General features: G+C 44.1%; 1 protein-coding gene across 10 annotated transcripts in view; it reads left to right on the forward strand.

The window, feature by feature from the left end:
• VEPH1 (ventricular zone expressed PH domain containing 1) overlaps positions 1–18,421 on the forward strand; it is a 186,993-nt gene that overhangs the window by 150,673 nt on the left and 17,899 nt on the right. For 7 of the 10 annotated variants that reach the window (XM_073359569.1, XM_073359567.1, XM_073359573.1 and 4 more), the window contains one exon: positions 3,444–5,514. The exons of 2 other annotated variants lie outside the window; for them this stretch is intronic. In XM_073359569.1, the coding sequence (XP_073215670.1) occupies positions 3,444–3,680 (237 nt within the window). In that variant the 3' untranslated portion in view covers positions 3,681–5,514. Of the gene's footprint in view, positions 1–3,443; positions 5,515–18,421 lie in introns of those variants that run through there. One more of the 10 variants, XM_073359576.1, reaches the window with a different exon arrangement.

An 18,421-nucleotide genomic window follows, 5' to 3' on the forward strand; every position in this document is an offset into this window, starting at 1 on the left:
GCCATATTTGGGGAGCTGGATGTTTTGGAATGTCAAAGTATTTGACTGCATGCACCTGAAAGTGGGGTTGGAGGTAGAGACAGACGTTACAAGGATATATAAATTTCATGAGAGTGTTTCAGGTAACTGATGTCTGAGTTAAGACTCTCAAAGCCAGCTGGTGCTGGATGCATCATGAAATGCATCATGAACCAAAGGACTAGGAAGGGGGTGGTCTGGCTATGCTGTTGGTGTCCACCCTAAGTAGGGTGACCAGACAGCAAGTGTGAAAAATCAGGATGGGGGTGGGGGGTAATAGGAGCCTATTTAAGAAAAAGACCCCAAAATCGGGACTGTCCCTTTAAAATTGGGACATCTGGTCACCCTAACCCTAAGAGGTAGGAGATCTCATGCCCCAAAGCTAGATCTGGCAGTGTATGACACTGTTTTGTATGTTGTTCCCACAATGGGAACAACCAACAGATGTGAACAGTCTTATCCTGTTACTTAGCACTGTGCATTTTGTGGAAAACACCAGTTTCATTCCCACTGCTTGGAGATAGGGGAGAAACACACAGAAAAGGTGCTGTTTTAGTAATGCATCTTTGCGTAGATGGTCTGCTCATGGAGAATGCACGCTACATAGCACCCATCAAACTGTAGTGCTGAGCCTGAGATTTTTTTTTAAACAGAAATGAACATCAGCACTGGTGAAATAGCTAATGAGCTGATAGGCACATCTGCAGTTGTGAGGACTGGCCTAACTACATGACTTGACAAGCTACCAATACCCAGATTTAGTCTGTCTTTTTCATTTTAGAAATATTTTACATTTGAATACAAAATCATTCCAAATAAAAATTTTAAAATAGGAGAAAATAAAGATTTTGGTGGGATTTTCACCACCCCACACAGTGAGGGTTCCAGTCCTGCAAACCCTCCAAGTCTGTATGTCCATGGAGTCAATGGGCCTTCCCAGATCAGATCATCAAGGTGATCTACGCATCAGTTTAAAATAGAGTATATACTATTAAGCTGCGCAGTCACAGGTAATGGCTAGTTAAGTCAGTTTTAGGTATCCATGTCCAGCTGTATGTGGTATTTATTTCTAGTTATTTGAACTGGAAGGTATTTGTATCTGGTTTAGTACTAAAATCCTACCCCACCCCCGCTTTCTCTTGAATTGTTAAACAAGGAATAGTATTATGTGGATGTTCTCCATTTACCTCACTGTGGATTTGAAAATATAAACCAAACACAGAAGAAGTATTGTGAAATGGCCAGCTGGCTGTGCCTGGATATTCCTGTAGGCCTGTCACTACCCTTTCCCCTTTAAAATTAACCATGCTAACAATATTTGCTCTGTGCAAGCAATTATGTGGCCAGTGGGTGAAAGGGAGGCAAAGAAAAGCCAAAATCTGAGAAGCACAAATGCATTGCTCTCCATGTCCATGAAAACTACAGTGGGTCCTATATACAAAAATCTGCCTGAGGTACTAAAACCCAACTCTCCTTAGTAACGTGAGGTCACATCTAGTGTTAATGTGTAGCTTATAATGAGAACAAAAGCTAGTTTGTATAGATAAACTTGGATGTTCAAGCCCTTGGATTTGAACTCCCACAAGGTTCATGGGTGTTCAGATCCAGGCTTTCGTTTCAGGTCTATCACTGGTGTGCCTTGCCTGGGACACCATGGAAAAATGGATGATTCATCTCCACAGTCTTTAGTCCCAGTGTGGTGCCTGAGTAAATTCCATGGTGTGACAAAGTTCCTGCTCTACCTTGGTGGGTCTTGCGCTTATTGGCTGATTTGCTCGCCTTGGAGCTTCACGGCAGCCCTCAGCTTGGCCGTTTTTCTGAACCCACAGTCCAGGTCGACTCCTCCTGTGTCTGACCAGGAGTTGGGAGGATTTGGGGGGAACCCGGGCCCGCCCTCTACTCCAGTTTCCAGCCCAGGGCCCTGTGGAATGCAGCTGTCTCGAGTGCCTCCTGGAACAGCTGTGCGACAGCTACAACCCCCTGGGCTACTTCCCCATGGCCTCCTCCCAACACCTTCTTTATCCTCACCACAATGGATACCCCCTGGTCTGATTCCACACCCTTTAAAGGGTCTACATAGAGGGTACAGCCATTCTGCCTGTCACTGCCCCCTGGCCATTCAGAGAGAATTAATGGTGCTCATTGCAACATTAACCCCTGTGCACCAGCCTCTACCTGGCTAGAAGAAGGGATGAAGTTCAGGCAGTGGCAATACAGCTCCGCAGTGAGCCATGCTTTGGTGGTTGAGGAACAGGCACTCCATGCTGATGTCACATCTCTTGGGTTGGGGGCTAGATTCCTTGTCAGAAGGCCACAATCCCTGCCTATTCCATGAGCTTGCAAATCCCTCATCCCTGAGAGGATGCTAGCTAGGAATCTCCATGCCCTCCTGCAGGTTTTTCCATCAGTTAAGATAACTTATCCCTCCCTACCTTATTTTCCCTACTTATAAAATGGTGCTACTATTTCATTGACCTATTCATATGTATACAACAAACATATTCAGGGCTTTGTGAACTGTACAATCCTTAAACATATTCATATAAATCTGCCCCCCTATGTGTGGAAACAGTCATGGTCAACCTTAATAAAATTATTGGGGAAATTTATTTCCAACATTTTGCAAAAATATTTACAACACCCAACCTCACAGGCATGATTGAGAGATGAACCAAATTAATGTACATGCATCCAACGAAGTGGGTATTCACCCACGAAAGCTTATGCTCCAATACATCTGTTAGTCTATAATGTGCCACAGGACTCTTTGCTTCTGAACCAATTAATGTTTGCAAAGTGCATTGAATGTATAAAGAACCACTGGCAGTCTCAGCAGAGAGAATGGCTGAATAGAGAGCTCAGCAACTGAATATGCGTAGAGCCTTTGCTCCTCTTGGTCCCTCCAGGGCACAGTGAGGCACATCCACAGGCAGTGTAGGGAAGTGTGCACTGTTGCTGTCTGGGCTGTGAATTCATGGAGCACTTCAGTTTCCCGGTGTGTCATTCAGGCACCTTTCACAACCATTAACATTGGGAGATGGGATTGGGAGGGGGCATTATCACAATCCTATATTGGTGGAGGATGTCAACCCTTTGCAAAAGGGCGGGAGTAACATGTGCCAATGCTAAGGTAGGAAAGCTCATGGGCTACTGTGCGATCCTTGCACAAGTAGCCCTAACTGGATTAGTTACATGATTGAGGCAGGATTTTCTAAGGGAATGTGGCACCCAAATCCTGTTGAAATTCAATGGGAGTTAGGAACCGAACTCCTTTAGGCTTCTTTGCAAATCCCAGCCTCAGTGCTCCCCAAAGTGAGTAAGGGTTGCACAGCCTAAAGCTATGGATGTAGCTACTTTGTAGGATCAACAAAAGTTTTCCCTCTGAACTGACTGTTGTGCTCCATCCCCCACCTCCTGTGTTTCAGAAAGATGATCCAGACGACTGCCCCATTGAACTCAGTAAGGTACAGAGTGTAAAAGTTGTGGCCAAGAAGCGCAGGGACCGCAGCCTTCCTCGGGCCTTTGAAATCTTCACCAACAATAAGACCTATGTTTTCAAGGCCAAAGACGAGAAGAATGCTGAAGAGTGGCTTCAGTGCATCAATGTAGCTGTAGCACAAGCTAAAGAAAGGGAAAGCAGAGAGGCAACCACGTATCTGTAAAACTGTCAGCCTGTCTAACCCTGAGCTTTTGCATCTGGCTTTGAAATGCAAAGGTACTCAGCCTGTTTATCACAGAACCAAACAAAGTGATAAGAAACAAACCTGATTAGTGGGAGTAGTCCCTGTGGATTCAGTGGTTTTAGCTACTGCTGGGAACGCTCAAGTGAGTAATGGCTGCAAGATCAGGCCCCTAGACAATTACCATTGGCAACAAAGTAGCTCAAAGCAACTCAACTCATTGCTATAAAGTGAGTATCTTTCCAAAGATGACTTTAGTTTAGAGCTAATATGGTGAAAGAGGCTCCTTTTGAACATACATCTAATTTACATAGCAAATTCTATATTTTGCAGCATGTTTTATTGTTAGATGATATTGGTAACAAATGATATTGAGAAACTAATCTGACAGACACTAGTGTTAGGAGGCTTATTCCTTCACCCACGTACTTCCCTGGTCCTTCTTGCATGAACAGAGAGCAACAATACCCGAAGTCCAAAGGTGCAAACAATTCGATGTTTATTGGGGTGAACTTCCAGCAAGCATGATTCCAGTTTCCTTCCTTAGTGTCCCCCTTCCCAGCTCTGACACCACAGAGCCTTACACCTGTGTCCCTGTTCCCATTCCTGCCCTTAGCCAAACATGATTCCAATTTCCCCTCCCCCATTCTGTGTTCCCATTTTCCCCCCTTAGCAAAACATGATTCCAATTTCCCCACCCCCATTCCCTGTTCCCATTTCCCCCCCACATACTTCCTAATTGACTGCAGGCTATATAGTAAAACTTGAGTTCTACTTAGCTATCCTTAACCAATCATTTTCCTCAAATTTAACTAACCAATCCTAACATATTGTAACATGATTATTTAACCAATTATATCCCACCACCTTAATTAGTTTACACCCAGCAAAATTAATTATACAGCAGACAGAAACAATCACAGAACCAGACAGAGATTATACAGAAAAACAATAGGGAAATGGGGACTACAGTGATAGAACAACAAAGAAATGAGGATTTCACATCCCAGCTATTGATAAGTGAGTTCTTGCCAGACAGGATGCTATCAAACTAAGTTTCCTTTTACATCTTCTAGGCACTTCCCTTTCTCTGGAGGTGATAGGCATTATCAGGAGAGGATTGTATGCCTAACAGCCCAATAGCACCTTATTTCAATGTGACTAGTTTGGAATGTGACGATGTGACCATTTGCTTCCCAGCTTATGGCTGCCTCTGCTGCTTAGCCAGAGGTGTTAGCCTAAGAACAGGGCCTCAGACTGTCACAGTAAGAGAAGAACCTTACACCAGCAGACAGTGATTTTGATTCTCTTTCTTTCTTTTATACCTCTACGACTAGCTAAGTGATAAGAATACACCTAAATTCTTAGAGTATAGGCCTTTACAGACAGGCCTGAATATCTATATCCTAACAACTGGTACACAAAAACTGGCCTGTATCACTATTTTTAGCATGAGTGTGTATATATATATATATATATATATACACACACACACATTTTCTTCACATTGTTACATAAGCAGCTAATCTAGAATGTTAACCCCTCCAAAGTAAAGCAGTTTATGTAATAAAATTCAGCATTCCAAGCTCTTTTTGCCTATCCTTTTAAGGCGACTTGATACAGGCTGAAGTGTATATATGTGATTATATTGTGGTGGTGGTGGTAGTATCTCATTTTACCCTTTTGCTAAAAGCAACAAACGAAAACCTCTTCCAGACAGTAACATTTGCAGAGAGATTTCAAAGCCCAGTCGTTTCCAAAAAGGCCATTTTCATGTGGAAAAAAGTTTCAAATAAAACATTTTGGTCTGCTTTAATCATTATTCTCTTAAAAGATTTGTGTCTTTGGTTTGATGAGAGAAAGGGTCCATAGTGTATTTTTGAATGTTTCTTGCAAATGCAAAGACAGTACAAAGCCAGAAAAACATTCAGCTTTGCAAAGGATCCTTTATTTTATGTGGCTTCTAATAGGTCAATGTTTGGCCAGTTTGTTTAGGTTTCAAATCATAGGCATGGCCTGAGGAGAAATTGGGTAAATGCTAAGGTGCAATTCAGGCTATTTTGATAGAGTAGGACTTGAGTGATTTCAATTTCAGAGATCAATATGCTAAGAGAAAAACTGAAGATAAGGTGAAAACAGTCTATGAACACACTGCTGTGTCAATTGAGAATATGAAGAACTATAAGGCCCTAAAGGATCAAACCAATGACCTGGAAAATAAATTTAGATTAAAATATATTGGGCCTAACTTATCACTGGTGCATTTTCATGGAAGCCAATGGAGTTGCTCCCAGGATGGCCTACTGGGTTCATGATAGTCCCCAAAGGCTTGGAGATAGGACAAGATTAAATACTTTCTTTCCAGTAGATTATAAAGGTGTTGGAGATGGATTACTATAATTCCTTCTTCAGTGTATCATGGAGGTTGGCATCCCTAGAAAGCCCAGTTCGACAACAGTGTTGAAGACCAATAGTGAAGGTTCTGTGAACATAGGCTGTACGTAACCTGCTCTGAGTCAGATACTATGTTCTTTACCTGCTGCTGTAAACTAGCACTGAACACACCATTACTTGTGAGTTTCGTAAACCTATTTTCAGCTGTCACCATTGAGTCTAATACTTGCACAACTGACTTTTCTTGCAATGGGTGATAAAGTTGAAATTAGCACAGAAATCTGAACCTAGAGGCTGATTTTCAGAGATACCAAGTACTCACAGCTCTTTTGATTTCCGTTGGAGTTCTAGGCAATCAGCAACTTTGAGCATGAGTCCCTAGCTAGAGCTTAAAAATGTTATTCTGTCTGGATTTAAGTCCTCTGACATCTTGGAAGAAATGTGCTTTGATAGTTGGAGTGAGGATAAAAGTATGAACCTGGAAAACAAACTGCTTTTATCCTTAGACCTCTCTATCGAGGCCAGGATGATTCTTTTTTTCTTTTCCCATCATCTTGCTGCAATGTGTTGGAGGATCAGAAGGCTGGCTGTATCTCAGCAAAGAATATGAGAGATTCATTGGGGATTTTAGCCACATAGGGCATTTTATTTTTCTTAATATCTGTTTTCTAAATGTTACTGCCACAGCATTTATTTACCAGGGTTCCTAGGCCAGATTTGCAAAGCAGCCTCTAAAACTGCTTTGCAAAATCTGCCTATATTTACAAATACATATGCATATGCAAATTACAATTTGCATACAAAACCAGGTAATTGTGCAGACAGCTGCCTATTTGCATGTGCAAGTTCTCTTTTGTGCACAAACATTTAGTGGGAGCAATAGCCGTGGCTCTTCACTTATGAGTATTTCCATTTATATTATCACCTATTAGTAAATGTTTATATAGCATATTATAAATTCAAGTGCTAACTGGTGGTGGTTTGATTTGTAAATTCACCAACACTCTGTATTTCCTTTTATTGCTGGGGCTGTGTGACCCTTTCTCATGGAGGCCAGAACCAAAAGCCACTTTGTTAGCCCTTTGTGTCAGCAAGAGAGAACTTTACTGGAGCTTGAATTGTGTGTTAGCTCCCTCACGCACCAGTCAGTCAGCCTTACCACCAAAGTCCTTGAAACTCTGCCAATCTTAAGCTTTGGTTTCAGGTTACATTCAGTGAACCCCAGTTCCCGAATCTTCTGGAAGTGCGTTCCTCTGCAATATCCAGCTCCTATCACAAGACACTCACAGAAATTACCAAGTCTGCTGTCTCCAAAGAGTCAGAATACACACTAGTTTGGTGGCTCATCTGAGGGGGTGTATACCTTGCTTTAGTATAATAGCACTGAGATGAATTTATAATGAAACAAGACTAATTGTATTAAGAAAGACCAGAGATTTAAGTGATACTAAGCAGAGATAATAGAAACAGAAAATCATAACAAATAAACATGCTTGCTAGTGTTTAAAACTTAACAGATTACAAATCATGGCCTCAGTTCTCAGCATCCTCAACCCCCATGGTTGGAGAATCCACCTTTCACAGATTCCAACAGCTCTAGCCCCCTTTTGTCCCTTAAGAGACACACACCTTTCCCCCCTAGGTGACAGCCGGGGGGAGGAGGGGGCGGCCTGGCTTGGCCCCTTCTCCCCCTGCCCCGGAGATTGCTTTAGGGAGGCCCACTGCCACCCACGGGGAGGTCCCCAGGGTCTTCCTCATGGGGTTTGTCCATCCCCCAGCCACAAAAGAGGCACTGGGAAGGGGGTCCTCGCACCAGTCACAGACTTTTGGTCGCTCCACTGGCTGCTCCCTCTTGTTGTCTGGCAGAGAAGCTGGGTGGGTCTGGACCTCAACCCGGCCACCCGGGGCCTCAGGTGCAGTTGTCGAGTCCCTGGGGAGTCTGGCTCTCTCCTCCTGGAGGTTCCACCTCCAGGCATTCCCTTCGATCCCTCGCTCTCTCCTGTCTTCAATTGGGGTTTCTTGTCTAGGATTTTGCTCTGTCCTCAGGGGACCTGGGTCCTCCCCCTCGCTGAGTCTGAGGGATGTAGGGGTTTCCCCTCCATTCAGTGGGTTCTCCTGCCTCTTCCTGCTGGAGGGTCCCCTCCCACAGCCTCCTTTCCCCTTGGGGATGGGGCCACCGTCTGTCCCCAGGACCACAGGGTACAGCAACCCATCGACCACTGTCAAGGTTCCTCCCCCACTCTGAACTCTAGGGTACAGATGTGGGGACCTGCATGAAAAACCTCCTAAGCTTATCTTTACCAGCTTAGGTCAAAACTTCCCCAAGGTACAAAATATTACACCCGTTGTCCTTGGACTGGCCGCTACCACCACCAAACTAATACTGGTTACTGGGGAAGAGCTGTTTGGACGCATCCTTCCCCCCAAAATACTTCCCAAAACCTTGCACCCCACTTCCTGGACAAGGTTTGGTAAAAAGCCTCACCAATTTGCCTAGGTGACTACAGACCCAGACCCTTGGATCTTAAGAACAATGAACAATCCTCCCAACACTTGCACCCCCTCTTTCCTGGGAAATGTTGGATAAAAAGCCTCACCAATTTGCATAGGTGACCACAGACCCAAACCCTTGGATCTGAGAACAATGAAAAAGCATTCAGTGTTTTACAAGAAGACTTTTAATAAAAAATAGAAGTAAATAGAAATAAAGAAATCCCCCCTGTAAAATCAGGATGGTAGATATCTTACAGGGTAATTAGATTCAAAAACATAGAGAACCCCTCTAGGCAAAACCTTAAGTTACAAAAAAGATACACAGACAGAAATAGTTATTCTATTCAGCACAATTCTTTTCTCAGCCATTTAAAGAAATCATAATCTAACACATACCTAGCTAGATTACTTACTAAAAGTTCTAAGACTCCATTCCTGGTCTATCCCCGGCAGAAACCAGCATATAGACAGACACACAGACCCTTTGTTTCTCTCCCTCCTCCCAGCTTTTGAAAGTATCTTGTCTCCTCATTGGTCATTTTGGTCAGGTGCCAGCGAGGTTACCTTTAGCTTCTTAACCCTTTACAGGTGAGAGGAGCTTTCCCCTGGCCAGGAGGGATTTCAAAGGGGTTTACCCTTCCCTTTATATTTATGACAACCACCCTCACCTGTTGCCAGGCAAACCAGACCCCAACCTCCAGGGGCACCTGGGCCATAGCCAGGGCCTCAAAGCCCTGTGGATGCACTCGAGCATCATTCACACCCCAGGGATAAACCATTGTGGCTTCACCAGTCCTCTTTGAATAAGGGTGCGGGCTGAGGCCATGTCTACTAAGTCCCTCTGAGGCTTCCTCCCCACCTCCACGGGAATGGTGGCTAGTCCTCACCCCCACTTCTTCCCACAACCATTCGCCCAGCCACAAAATTTTGCTAACCCACATTCCGTTTCTGGGCAGTCCTGACATTTGTGTCTCTGCCACTCACATTGCCAGGAGTTAAGTGTGGGAGGAGCCTGAAGACATCTTGGCAAGTGGCCAGTCAGGTGGCTGGTGGAGAGGCGAGGCCAGCAGGGCAGTTGGCGGAGAGGCACAGCAAGCGGCCAGCAGGGAGGCTGGTGGAGAGGCACAGCCAGCAGGAGAGGCAGGCAGAGAGGTGCGGCAAGCGGCCAGCAGGGCAGCTGGCAGAGAGGCACAGCGAGTGGCCAGCAGAGAGGCTGGTGGAGAGGCATGGCCAGCAGGGCAGCTGGCGGAGAGGGGTGGCAAGTGGCCAGCAGGGCAACTGCCAGAGGGGGCCGGAGCAAAGCCCCGCAGAGAGGCGCAGCAATCGGCCGTTGGGGCGATGAGCGAGTGCCCGAGCAGCAGAGCGTGTAAGGTAACTCCTTACCCCTCCCTTCCACCCATGGTGGGAGGTGAACTCTGCGGATTAATCTCTGAACTCTGGGGCTGCACTGGCCAAGGATAGCGACTGTGAGTCGGGTGCAGAGAAGGGACAGGCATGTTAAAAGATTTTTGGGTTGCTGGACTTAAGAACCTGAGGGGAAAAGGACACTGCCCAACTTACTTGGGGGCGGGTCTTTTGCTCATGGTTTATGTTTATGAACCCCAGTTGCAGTGTTTTCCCAAATTAATGCTAAGTTACTTCCCTCCTTTTATTAAAAGTTTTTGCTACACTTAGACTCTGTGCTTGCGAGAGGGGAAGTATTGCCTCTTAGAGACACCATGAGGGTGTTGTGTAATTGTCCCAGGTCACTGCGTGGAGGCTCAAGATGATTTTGTGTTGTATTGTTGAAAAGGAACCCCCTAGATATTGAACCCAGCCCTTGTTGCTGCCAACTCTGACTGGCAGAAAGGTTACACACCCATTTGTATCACTATTAAGTATTTATTGATTGTATTTCAGTAATGCCTGCAATGTGCTAAGCAGGGGCATCATTTGCTAGGACAAGGGGGGCAATTGTCCCCCCAGACCTTGGTATGCACCTCCCCCCATGACTGTCCACAGTCTATATGCTCCTTTATGTCTTCTACTTGTTGCCCTCCCTCTGCCCAACATTGTGCAGGATATACTATAATTCATATAGCGTTCTATAGGCTGACACAACTTCCCCCCGCCCGACTCTGAATTTTTCTGAAAATAAACCCCTGATGCTAGGTGCTGTTCCATACATAGAGGATGACACAGTTTCTGATCTGAATACTCATAATCTAAGAAGTCAAGCAAAACACAAAGGGTGGGAAAGGATACATTAAAATGTATACAATTTTCATATAACGGGTATGTTATACACATTGTTATATACATTGGGCCATATCCTCATCTGATGTAAATTTGTGTAGCTACATTAATCTCAGCATCTAGGACATTTTGGGTACAATTAAAATACAAATAATTTGAAGTCTTTGTAGCTATGCCAATGTATACTAACTGAAGAACAGGCCCATTGCCTTTTTCCATTTATATTTAAATATATAGTATACACAAGCTATATTAAATTGCCCCACACTCTATCCAATGCTATGGCTGAATTTTGTCTTGGTTCAGGGGAAGATGGCAGGATGAATGTGGCCCCAAATGTGTAAATTGATACAATTTATATGTTGGAAGAAGCAAAATGACAGTAGCAGGAAAAAACAACCAAAAGGAAAATGTAAGAAGGGTTGAGATAAATAGGGCCATCTGACTTTATCTTCTTGTACCTTTCATGCCATCCTGTTGGTTGTACTTTTCCTGCCTATCATGTAATTTACACCCATTTACTTACGTGGAATTTACAGTACCACTTATATCAGCTGTGAACATGTACCAGGGTCTCTGGACTGAGAAGACTCTGTTCACTTCAGAAAGAACCTCAAGGTGGAAAGAAAAGGCAATCTGGGAAACCTCAGTTGTCTGAGAAGAAGAAGGGAACAAGGTGAGTTAGTCACTCAATGTCACAGGCCTAAATCTTTAAAGGATTTATGTGCTACCATACTAAAATACCAATCTCACAAGCATATGCTTAACTTTATTCACCTGAGAGGTCCCATTAAGGCCAAGTGACTTTTAAGTCCATGTGATTCCAAGTCCATGTGTGTAAAGTTTAGCACATGTATATGGGAATGCAGAATTAGGGTATTAGTTTCTGAATTGTGTTTTACATTAAACCTTACATTCATTCATCCAAGGAACCCAACTGAAATTTGGCAGGGCTGGATATTTTTTTAAAAAATTTATTTTTACAGAAACTACTTCTGAAAACAGTCTATTTTTCTTGCTTTTTCAGGGCTTTATAAAGTATCATTTTGATGCTATTTTTTCGGTCTGCCATCCATGTCTGTTTCATCCCTAACTTGGTGTTTCTGATTGATTGATTGATTGATTGATTGATTTTAAATAAACCATGTGGATGTGCAAACCAGGATGGAAAATCCATTTTTATCGTCAGGTGGTTTCAGCAAACTTTGTGTGAAATTGTACAACATGGCAATTACGTCTTTGCTGCACCTATTCTACAGTGGTTTTGCAATCCACCTTTTTTCTAAAGCTATCAATCATTTAAATCCATCCCTTCAATGTCAAGGAGATTGAAACAATATGTAGTTAGAGACCGCTGTTTCTGTGCCAAAAATAATTACATAAAATAAGAAGCCTAACTTTAGTTATCCTGTATTAGATTCAACCTTGGAATAAAATTAAAGGGAAATACAGCTGGCATCCTGTCCTATTTGTCCTTCTAGAAGGGGACACACAGAAATCATCATTATGATGGGAACAGGAAAATGTCAAAAAAAACCCCACAACCCCCTCGCTGCTGCAAATTTCTTACTTGAACAGGCATATAAAATGTTTTATAAAGGTTTTGATTTTAAATTTCAATATTTTAAGTAATGTTTATGCCAGAGGTGGGCTAACTACAGGCCGCGGGTCACAGCCGGCCCATGGGACCATCCTGCCCAGCCCTTGAGCTCCTGCCTGGGGAGGCTAGACCCTGGCCTGTCCCTTGCTGTCCCCTGTCCCATGCAGCATCAGCTAGCTGCGCCACCAGAGCTCTGGGCAGTGTGGCTGGCTCCTGCCGGGCCACGCAGCTGTGAGCTCCTGCTGCTCTGAGCGGCATGGTAAGGGGGAAGGGAGCAGGGGGGTTGGAAAAGGGGCAGGGGGCCCCGGGGGGCAGTCAGGGGACAGGGAGCAGGGGGCGGTTGGATGGAGCGGAGGTTCTAGTGGGGGAGGGGTGTCAGGGGATGGTGAATGGGGGGTTGGATAGGGCGTGGGAGTCCCGGGGGGCCTGTCGGGGTGGGGGTGTGGATAGGGGCTGGGGCAGTCAGAGGACAGGGAGCAGGTGGGATCCTGGGGGGGCAGTTAGGAGCGGGGGGTCCCGGGAGGGGGTGGTCGGGGGACAAGGAGCACGGGGGTTGGATGGATGGGTCAGGGGTTCTGAGGGGGGCAGTCAGGGGGTGGGAAATGGGAGGAGGCAGATAGGGGCCAGGGACCAGGCTGTTTGGGGAGGCACAGCCTTCCCTACCTGGCCCTCCATACAGTTTTGCAACCCTAAAGTTTGCCCACCCCTGGTTTATGCCCAGGTTGACACAAGCTAAACTGGGTTCATTGTTGTCCTTAAACCAGTTAATGTTTGGTGTCCGACATTGTAGTATATTTTCTGATTTAATTTGTTTTTTTCCTTTAATGGGCCCATCCCTGCTCCCAAAGAAAACAATGGCAAAACTCCCATTGACTTCAGGGGGTGGAAGATTGGGCTCATCGTGTTACTTTGGCATGTAAATGTGTATGTGGCAGCAGTGCTAGAAAATAGATTCAAATGGCCCCATTGCTTTCTACAGAACCTATGTTCCTCTCTTCCAGGAAACAATTTATCTTCTGTCTTGCACAACTCCCAATACAAAAGATGTCATTTTCTCTGGGGAGTGTAACACCGCACAATTTAACTTTTGCTGAAGTATTTTAAAACCCAAGTTATTTGTTTGAATGAGATTTTCTCCTGAAAAACCAGAGATGAGAAGTATATGGACTGTTGTCTGGGGCCTGCAGCTGAGACTTTATGGGATACCAAAACCAAGTACTGCTCGTGCCCTAAACCCACACTGCTATACAGTTAGGAGTAAAGGAGTGGGGCATTGGGTCCAACTGTCTAATAACTGGGTTCTACATCCCCGATTGCCAATCCTCTCAGTTCCTCAATCTTACTGACAGGCACAAAGAATATTATGGCACTGTACTGAGGTGGAGTGGCCTCCCTCCAAGCCAGAGGGGGAAGGGCCACTTTCTGGGTCTGGGTGGGCGGAGCCAGGCCAGTCCCACCCCTTGCACCAGAATTTGAGAGGTGGGACAGTAAGTATAAGAGTGGGGACTCCAGCTAAGTTAGGCCAGAGCCAGGGAAGGAGACAGATGCCTCTCACTTGCTGCAGAACTCTGGCCCTGCTACTGAATTGGGTAGCACCCTGACTCCAGAAGAGACCAAGTCTGGAAAGGAGCCGCTGAGACTGCTGGCAGCCGAATATCAACAAAGCCAAGGACCCCTGCACGACAGAGCTCCCTCCCCGGACTGTGGTAGGAAGTAGCCCAGGGAAACCAGACTCTAGTCTGGTTTTGCTGTCAGTGCTCAAGTCGGCGTGTTTCAGTAGGATTCCCACTGACCCAGTGACAGGGCCCTCCACCCCTGGCAGAGCTCCTGGCTGGAACCTTGTGGAGTAGGGTGGGCTTGGGGTCCCCTTACCCCACTTCTGCCAACCACAACCCTGTGATGGCAGCCTCCCCACCATAGGCCCAACAGACCATTTTTGGTGCTCTGCCCTGCCTGAGGGCTAGAGCTTTCTAGACTGTTTCTTGCCCTGTCCCACTTGAGGGCCAGAGCCCCATAGATCGTAGCCCTTTGCTTCGCTAATTCCCCCTTTGTGGCTGGGCTGACCCCACAGTGATGCAGTGGCCTTCGTCTGAGCCAGATGGGGAGGGATGGCCTTCAACCTACGACGGGCACAAAGTATATTTTAAATATTCCTTACAAGGAAAATAATCAGCCTTTTCATGGTATAGCTGGTTTCTAACATGTTTGTTCTGCTATGTCACACAAAGATCTCAGGTTCTATGATGCTGTGAACCATAATATTATATTAACAACGAGTGATGGTAAAAGTCATTTCTGGTCTGTTTGGCTTCCTATAAGGACAAAGTGGAACAATAAGATAATCTTGGCATAACCAAGCTGGCTCGCACCTCTTAATGCAAACTTAATGTGTAAACCAACATTGGCAAATGACCACTGTATGGAACAAATAGAGTGCTCACCTTCCTCCAGGAATTACTCGAAGATAAATATCAGGAATGGTTCTTGAAGAAGAAGAGTAGGAGCTGGAGCAGGAGCAGAATCAGTACAAATCAGACTATCTGAGCAGATAAAGCCAGGTGTGCTGCTTGTAGTAAACGTTCTGACCTATAGTTGGTCATGGTACCCATTACATCAAACATCTGCAGTTGTTTAGAGTTCCAATAAATATCTGATATAGTGGATCCACAGCCGTGGAAAAACTTTGCCAGAAAGACAGTATCTTATGCCATAAACATATACAAAATATATCTTGAAGCAGAGCAGCATTGCTTTCCACTATAGCACTGTAGAATCACTGCCTCTTGCTTAAAAACAGAGTGTCTGAGATGAACTAAAGTGCCTAAGAAACTATGGATCTGATGATTGTATTAGTAGTAGTATTTTACTGCAGTGTCTCCAAGCCCTAGTCATGGACCAGTACTCCATTGTACTAGGCTCTGTACAGACACAGAACAAAAAACATAGTCCCTGCTCCAAGGAGTATACAATCTAAGTCAGTGGTCCCCAAACTGTGGGGCATGCCCCACTCGGGGCACAGAGGAACATTCGGGGGGAGGGACATGGCGGGGCCCAGACCAGCGCTCAGGGGCAAGGGGAGGAAGTGCCCTCCAGACCCAGCTGCAGCTCCAGCCCCAGCTTTGGCCCCCAGCTTCTGGCCTCCAGCCTGGCTCTGCTCCCGGCTGTGGTCCTGCTCCTAGCCGTAGCTCCCGACTCCCAGCCCATCTCCCAACCATGGCTCCTGCGGGGTCATGGACAGATTCCATTATAGGTAAGGGGGGCATGACAGAAAAAGTCTGGGGACCACTGATCTAAGTATAACACAAGAGACAGCAGATGGATGCAGACAGATGAGGAAGTACACAGAACAATGAGACAATACTGGTCAATGAGATAGGCAGTGGTCTCAGCACAGTAGCAGCCTGACATTATATATATATTTAACTCCCTCTCATGAATGTTTCAAAGTAAAGAGTAAACAAAGCAGATTTATATGTAGTCAGGAGTTGCAAGTAGGGCTGTCAAGCACTTGAAAAATTAATCGTGATTAATCAAAATTAATTAATCACACAGGATTAATCGTGTTGTTAAACAATAATAGAATACCATTTATTTAAATATTTTTGATGTTTTCTACAATTTTCAAATATATTGATTTGAATTACAACACAGAATACGAAGTGTACAGGGCTTACTTTATATTTATTTTTGATTACAAATATTTACACTGTAAAAAACAAACAAAAGAAATAGTATTTCAGTTCAACTAATACAAGTACTTGAGTGTAATCTCTTTATCATCAAAGTTGAACTTAAAAATGTAGAATTATTTACCAAAAAAACTGCATTCAAAAATCAAACAATGTAAAACTTTAGAGCCTACAAGTCTACTCAGTCCTACTTCTTGTTCAGCCAATTGCTCAAACAAGTTTGTTTACATTTGGGGGAGATAATGCTGCTGGCTTCTTGTTTACAATGAAAGTGAGAACAGGTGTTTTCATGGCACTGTTGTAGCTGGTGTCTCAAGATAGTTATGTGCCAGATGCGCTAAAGATTCATATGTCCCTTCATGCTTCAACCACCATTCCAGGGGACATGTGTCCATGCGGATGACGGGTTCTGCTCGATAACAATCCAAAGCAGTGTGGACCGACCAGGTTCATTTTCATCATCTGAGTCAGATGCCACCAGCAGAAGGCTGACTTTCTTTTTTGGTTGTTTGGGTTCTGTAGTTTCCGCATCGCAGTGTTGCTCTTTTAAGACTTCTGAAAGCATGCTCCACACCTCGTCCCTCTCAGATTTTGGAAGATACTTCAGATTCTTAAACCTTGGGTCGAGTGCTGTAGCTATATTTAGAAATCTCACACTGGTACCTTGTGTTTTGTGAAATCTGCAGTGAAAGTGTTCTTGAAACGAACAACATGTGCTGAGTCATCATCTAAGACTGCTATAACATGAACTATATGGCAGAATGCAGGTAAAACAGACCAGGGGATATACAATTCTCTGCCAAGGAGTTCAGTCACAAATTTAATTAACGCATTTTTTTAATGAGCGTCATCAGCATGGAAGCATGTCCTCTGGAATGGTGGCTGAAGCATGAAGGGGCATATGAATGTTTAGCATATCTGGCACGTAAAATACTTTGAATAGCCAGCTACAAAAGTGCCATGCAAATGCCTGTTCTCACTTTCTGGTGAAATTGTAAATAAGAAGAGGGCAGCATTATCTCCTGTAAATGTAAACAAACTTTGTTTGTCTTAGCGATTGGCTGAACAAGAAGTAGGACTCAGTGGACTTGTAGGCTCTGAAGTTTCACATTGTTTTGGTTTTGAGTGCATTTATGTAACAAAAAAAAATCAACATTTGTAAATTGCTCTTTCATGACAAAGAGATTGCATTACAGTATTTGTTTAAGGTGAATTGAAAAATACTATTTCTTTTGTTTATCTTTTTTACAGTGCAAATATTTGTAATAAAAAATATACACTTTGATTTCAATTACAACACAGAATACAAGATATATGAAAATGTAGAAAAACATCCAAAATATTTAATAAATTTCAATTGGTATTCTATTGTTTAACAGTGTGATTAAAACTGTGATTAATTGCTATTAATTTTTTTTAATTGTGATTATTTTTTTGAGTTAATCTCATGAGTTAACTGCGATTATTCAACAGCCCTGCTGGTGATACATTGTTCTCAGTGTTCATCCAGCTCTGATTAGGTCACATTTTCAAAATCCATTAAGCAATATTTTAAATGAGGTTTCTGTCCTTCAGGCAAGGTTTGCAACTATGCATAGGTAGGAGTACGTTGCAAGATATCCAAGTTTTGAGTTCTAAGTAGTCTCACTTGACAGTATTTCTTAGAATCAGGAACCATTGATTGCCCAGTGAAATCCTTTCACAGGGATTGTTTATGGGAACTGAACACAGTTCTGGGAAGTTATCCAAAGGAATTTTACCCGAAGATTTGCTTCCCAACCTCTCCGAACAACAGACCTCCTGAAAACATTTGAGAGGCAGAAAATAAAATAGACCATAAATGCAAAGGTTTTACATTTGAGTACAACATGTAACTTGTGTGTAAATGGAATAAACAAGGCATTATTTTTCATTCATAGATTTCCCAACCTTCCCCACGGCCTACTAAACTCAGGATTACAGTAACTCAACCTACTGTTGACATCTTGGTATGGATGACTAAAACTCCTGGGATGAAACCTGGCCCCATTCAGGTCAATGGTAAAACTCCTATTGACTTTAATAGGGCCAGGATGTCACCCTGATCTTGTTCTTGTTTGCATCTTGCTTATAAAGCTACATGAGAACACCATAGTAATTGGATTCATCACTTTGATCTCTATGCAGAGGGATGGGAAGGGATTCTGATTCCACTAATTAATATTGAACAGCAACAGTAACCTGTAGTAGCCAAGAGTGGATTAAGACCATATGGGAACTAGATCCATCAAAATTCTGTTGTATTCCCACCCCAGCTGTCCAGACAGACTCAT

Source organism: Lepidochelys kempii, chromosome 9, assembly GCF_965140265.1.
Source record: "Lepidochelys kempii isolate rLepKem1 chromosome 9, rLepKem1.hap2, whole genome shotgun sequence".
In the NCBI taxonomy this organism is placed as follows: domain Eukaryota; kingdom Metazoa; phylum Chordata; order Testudines; family Cheloniidae; genus Lepidochelys; species Lepidochelys kempii.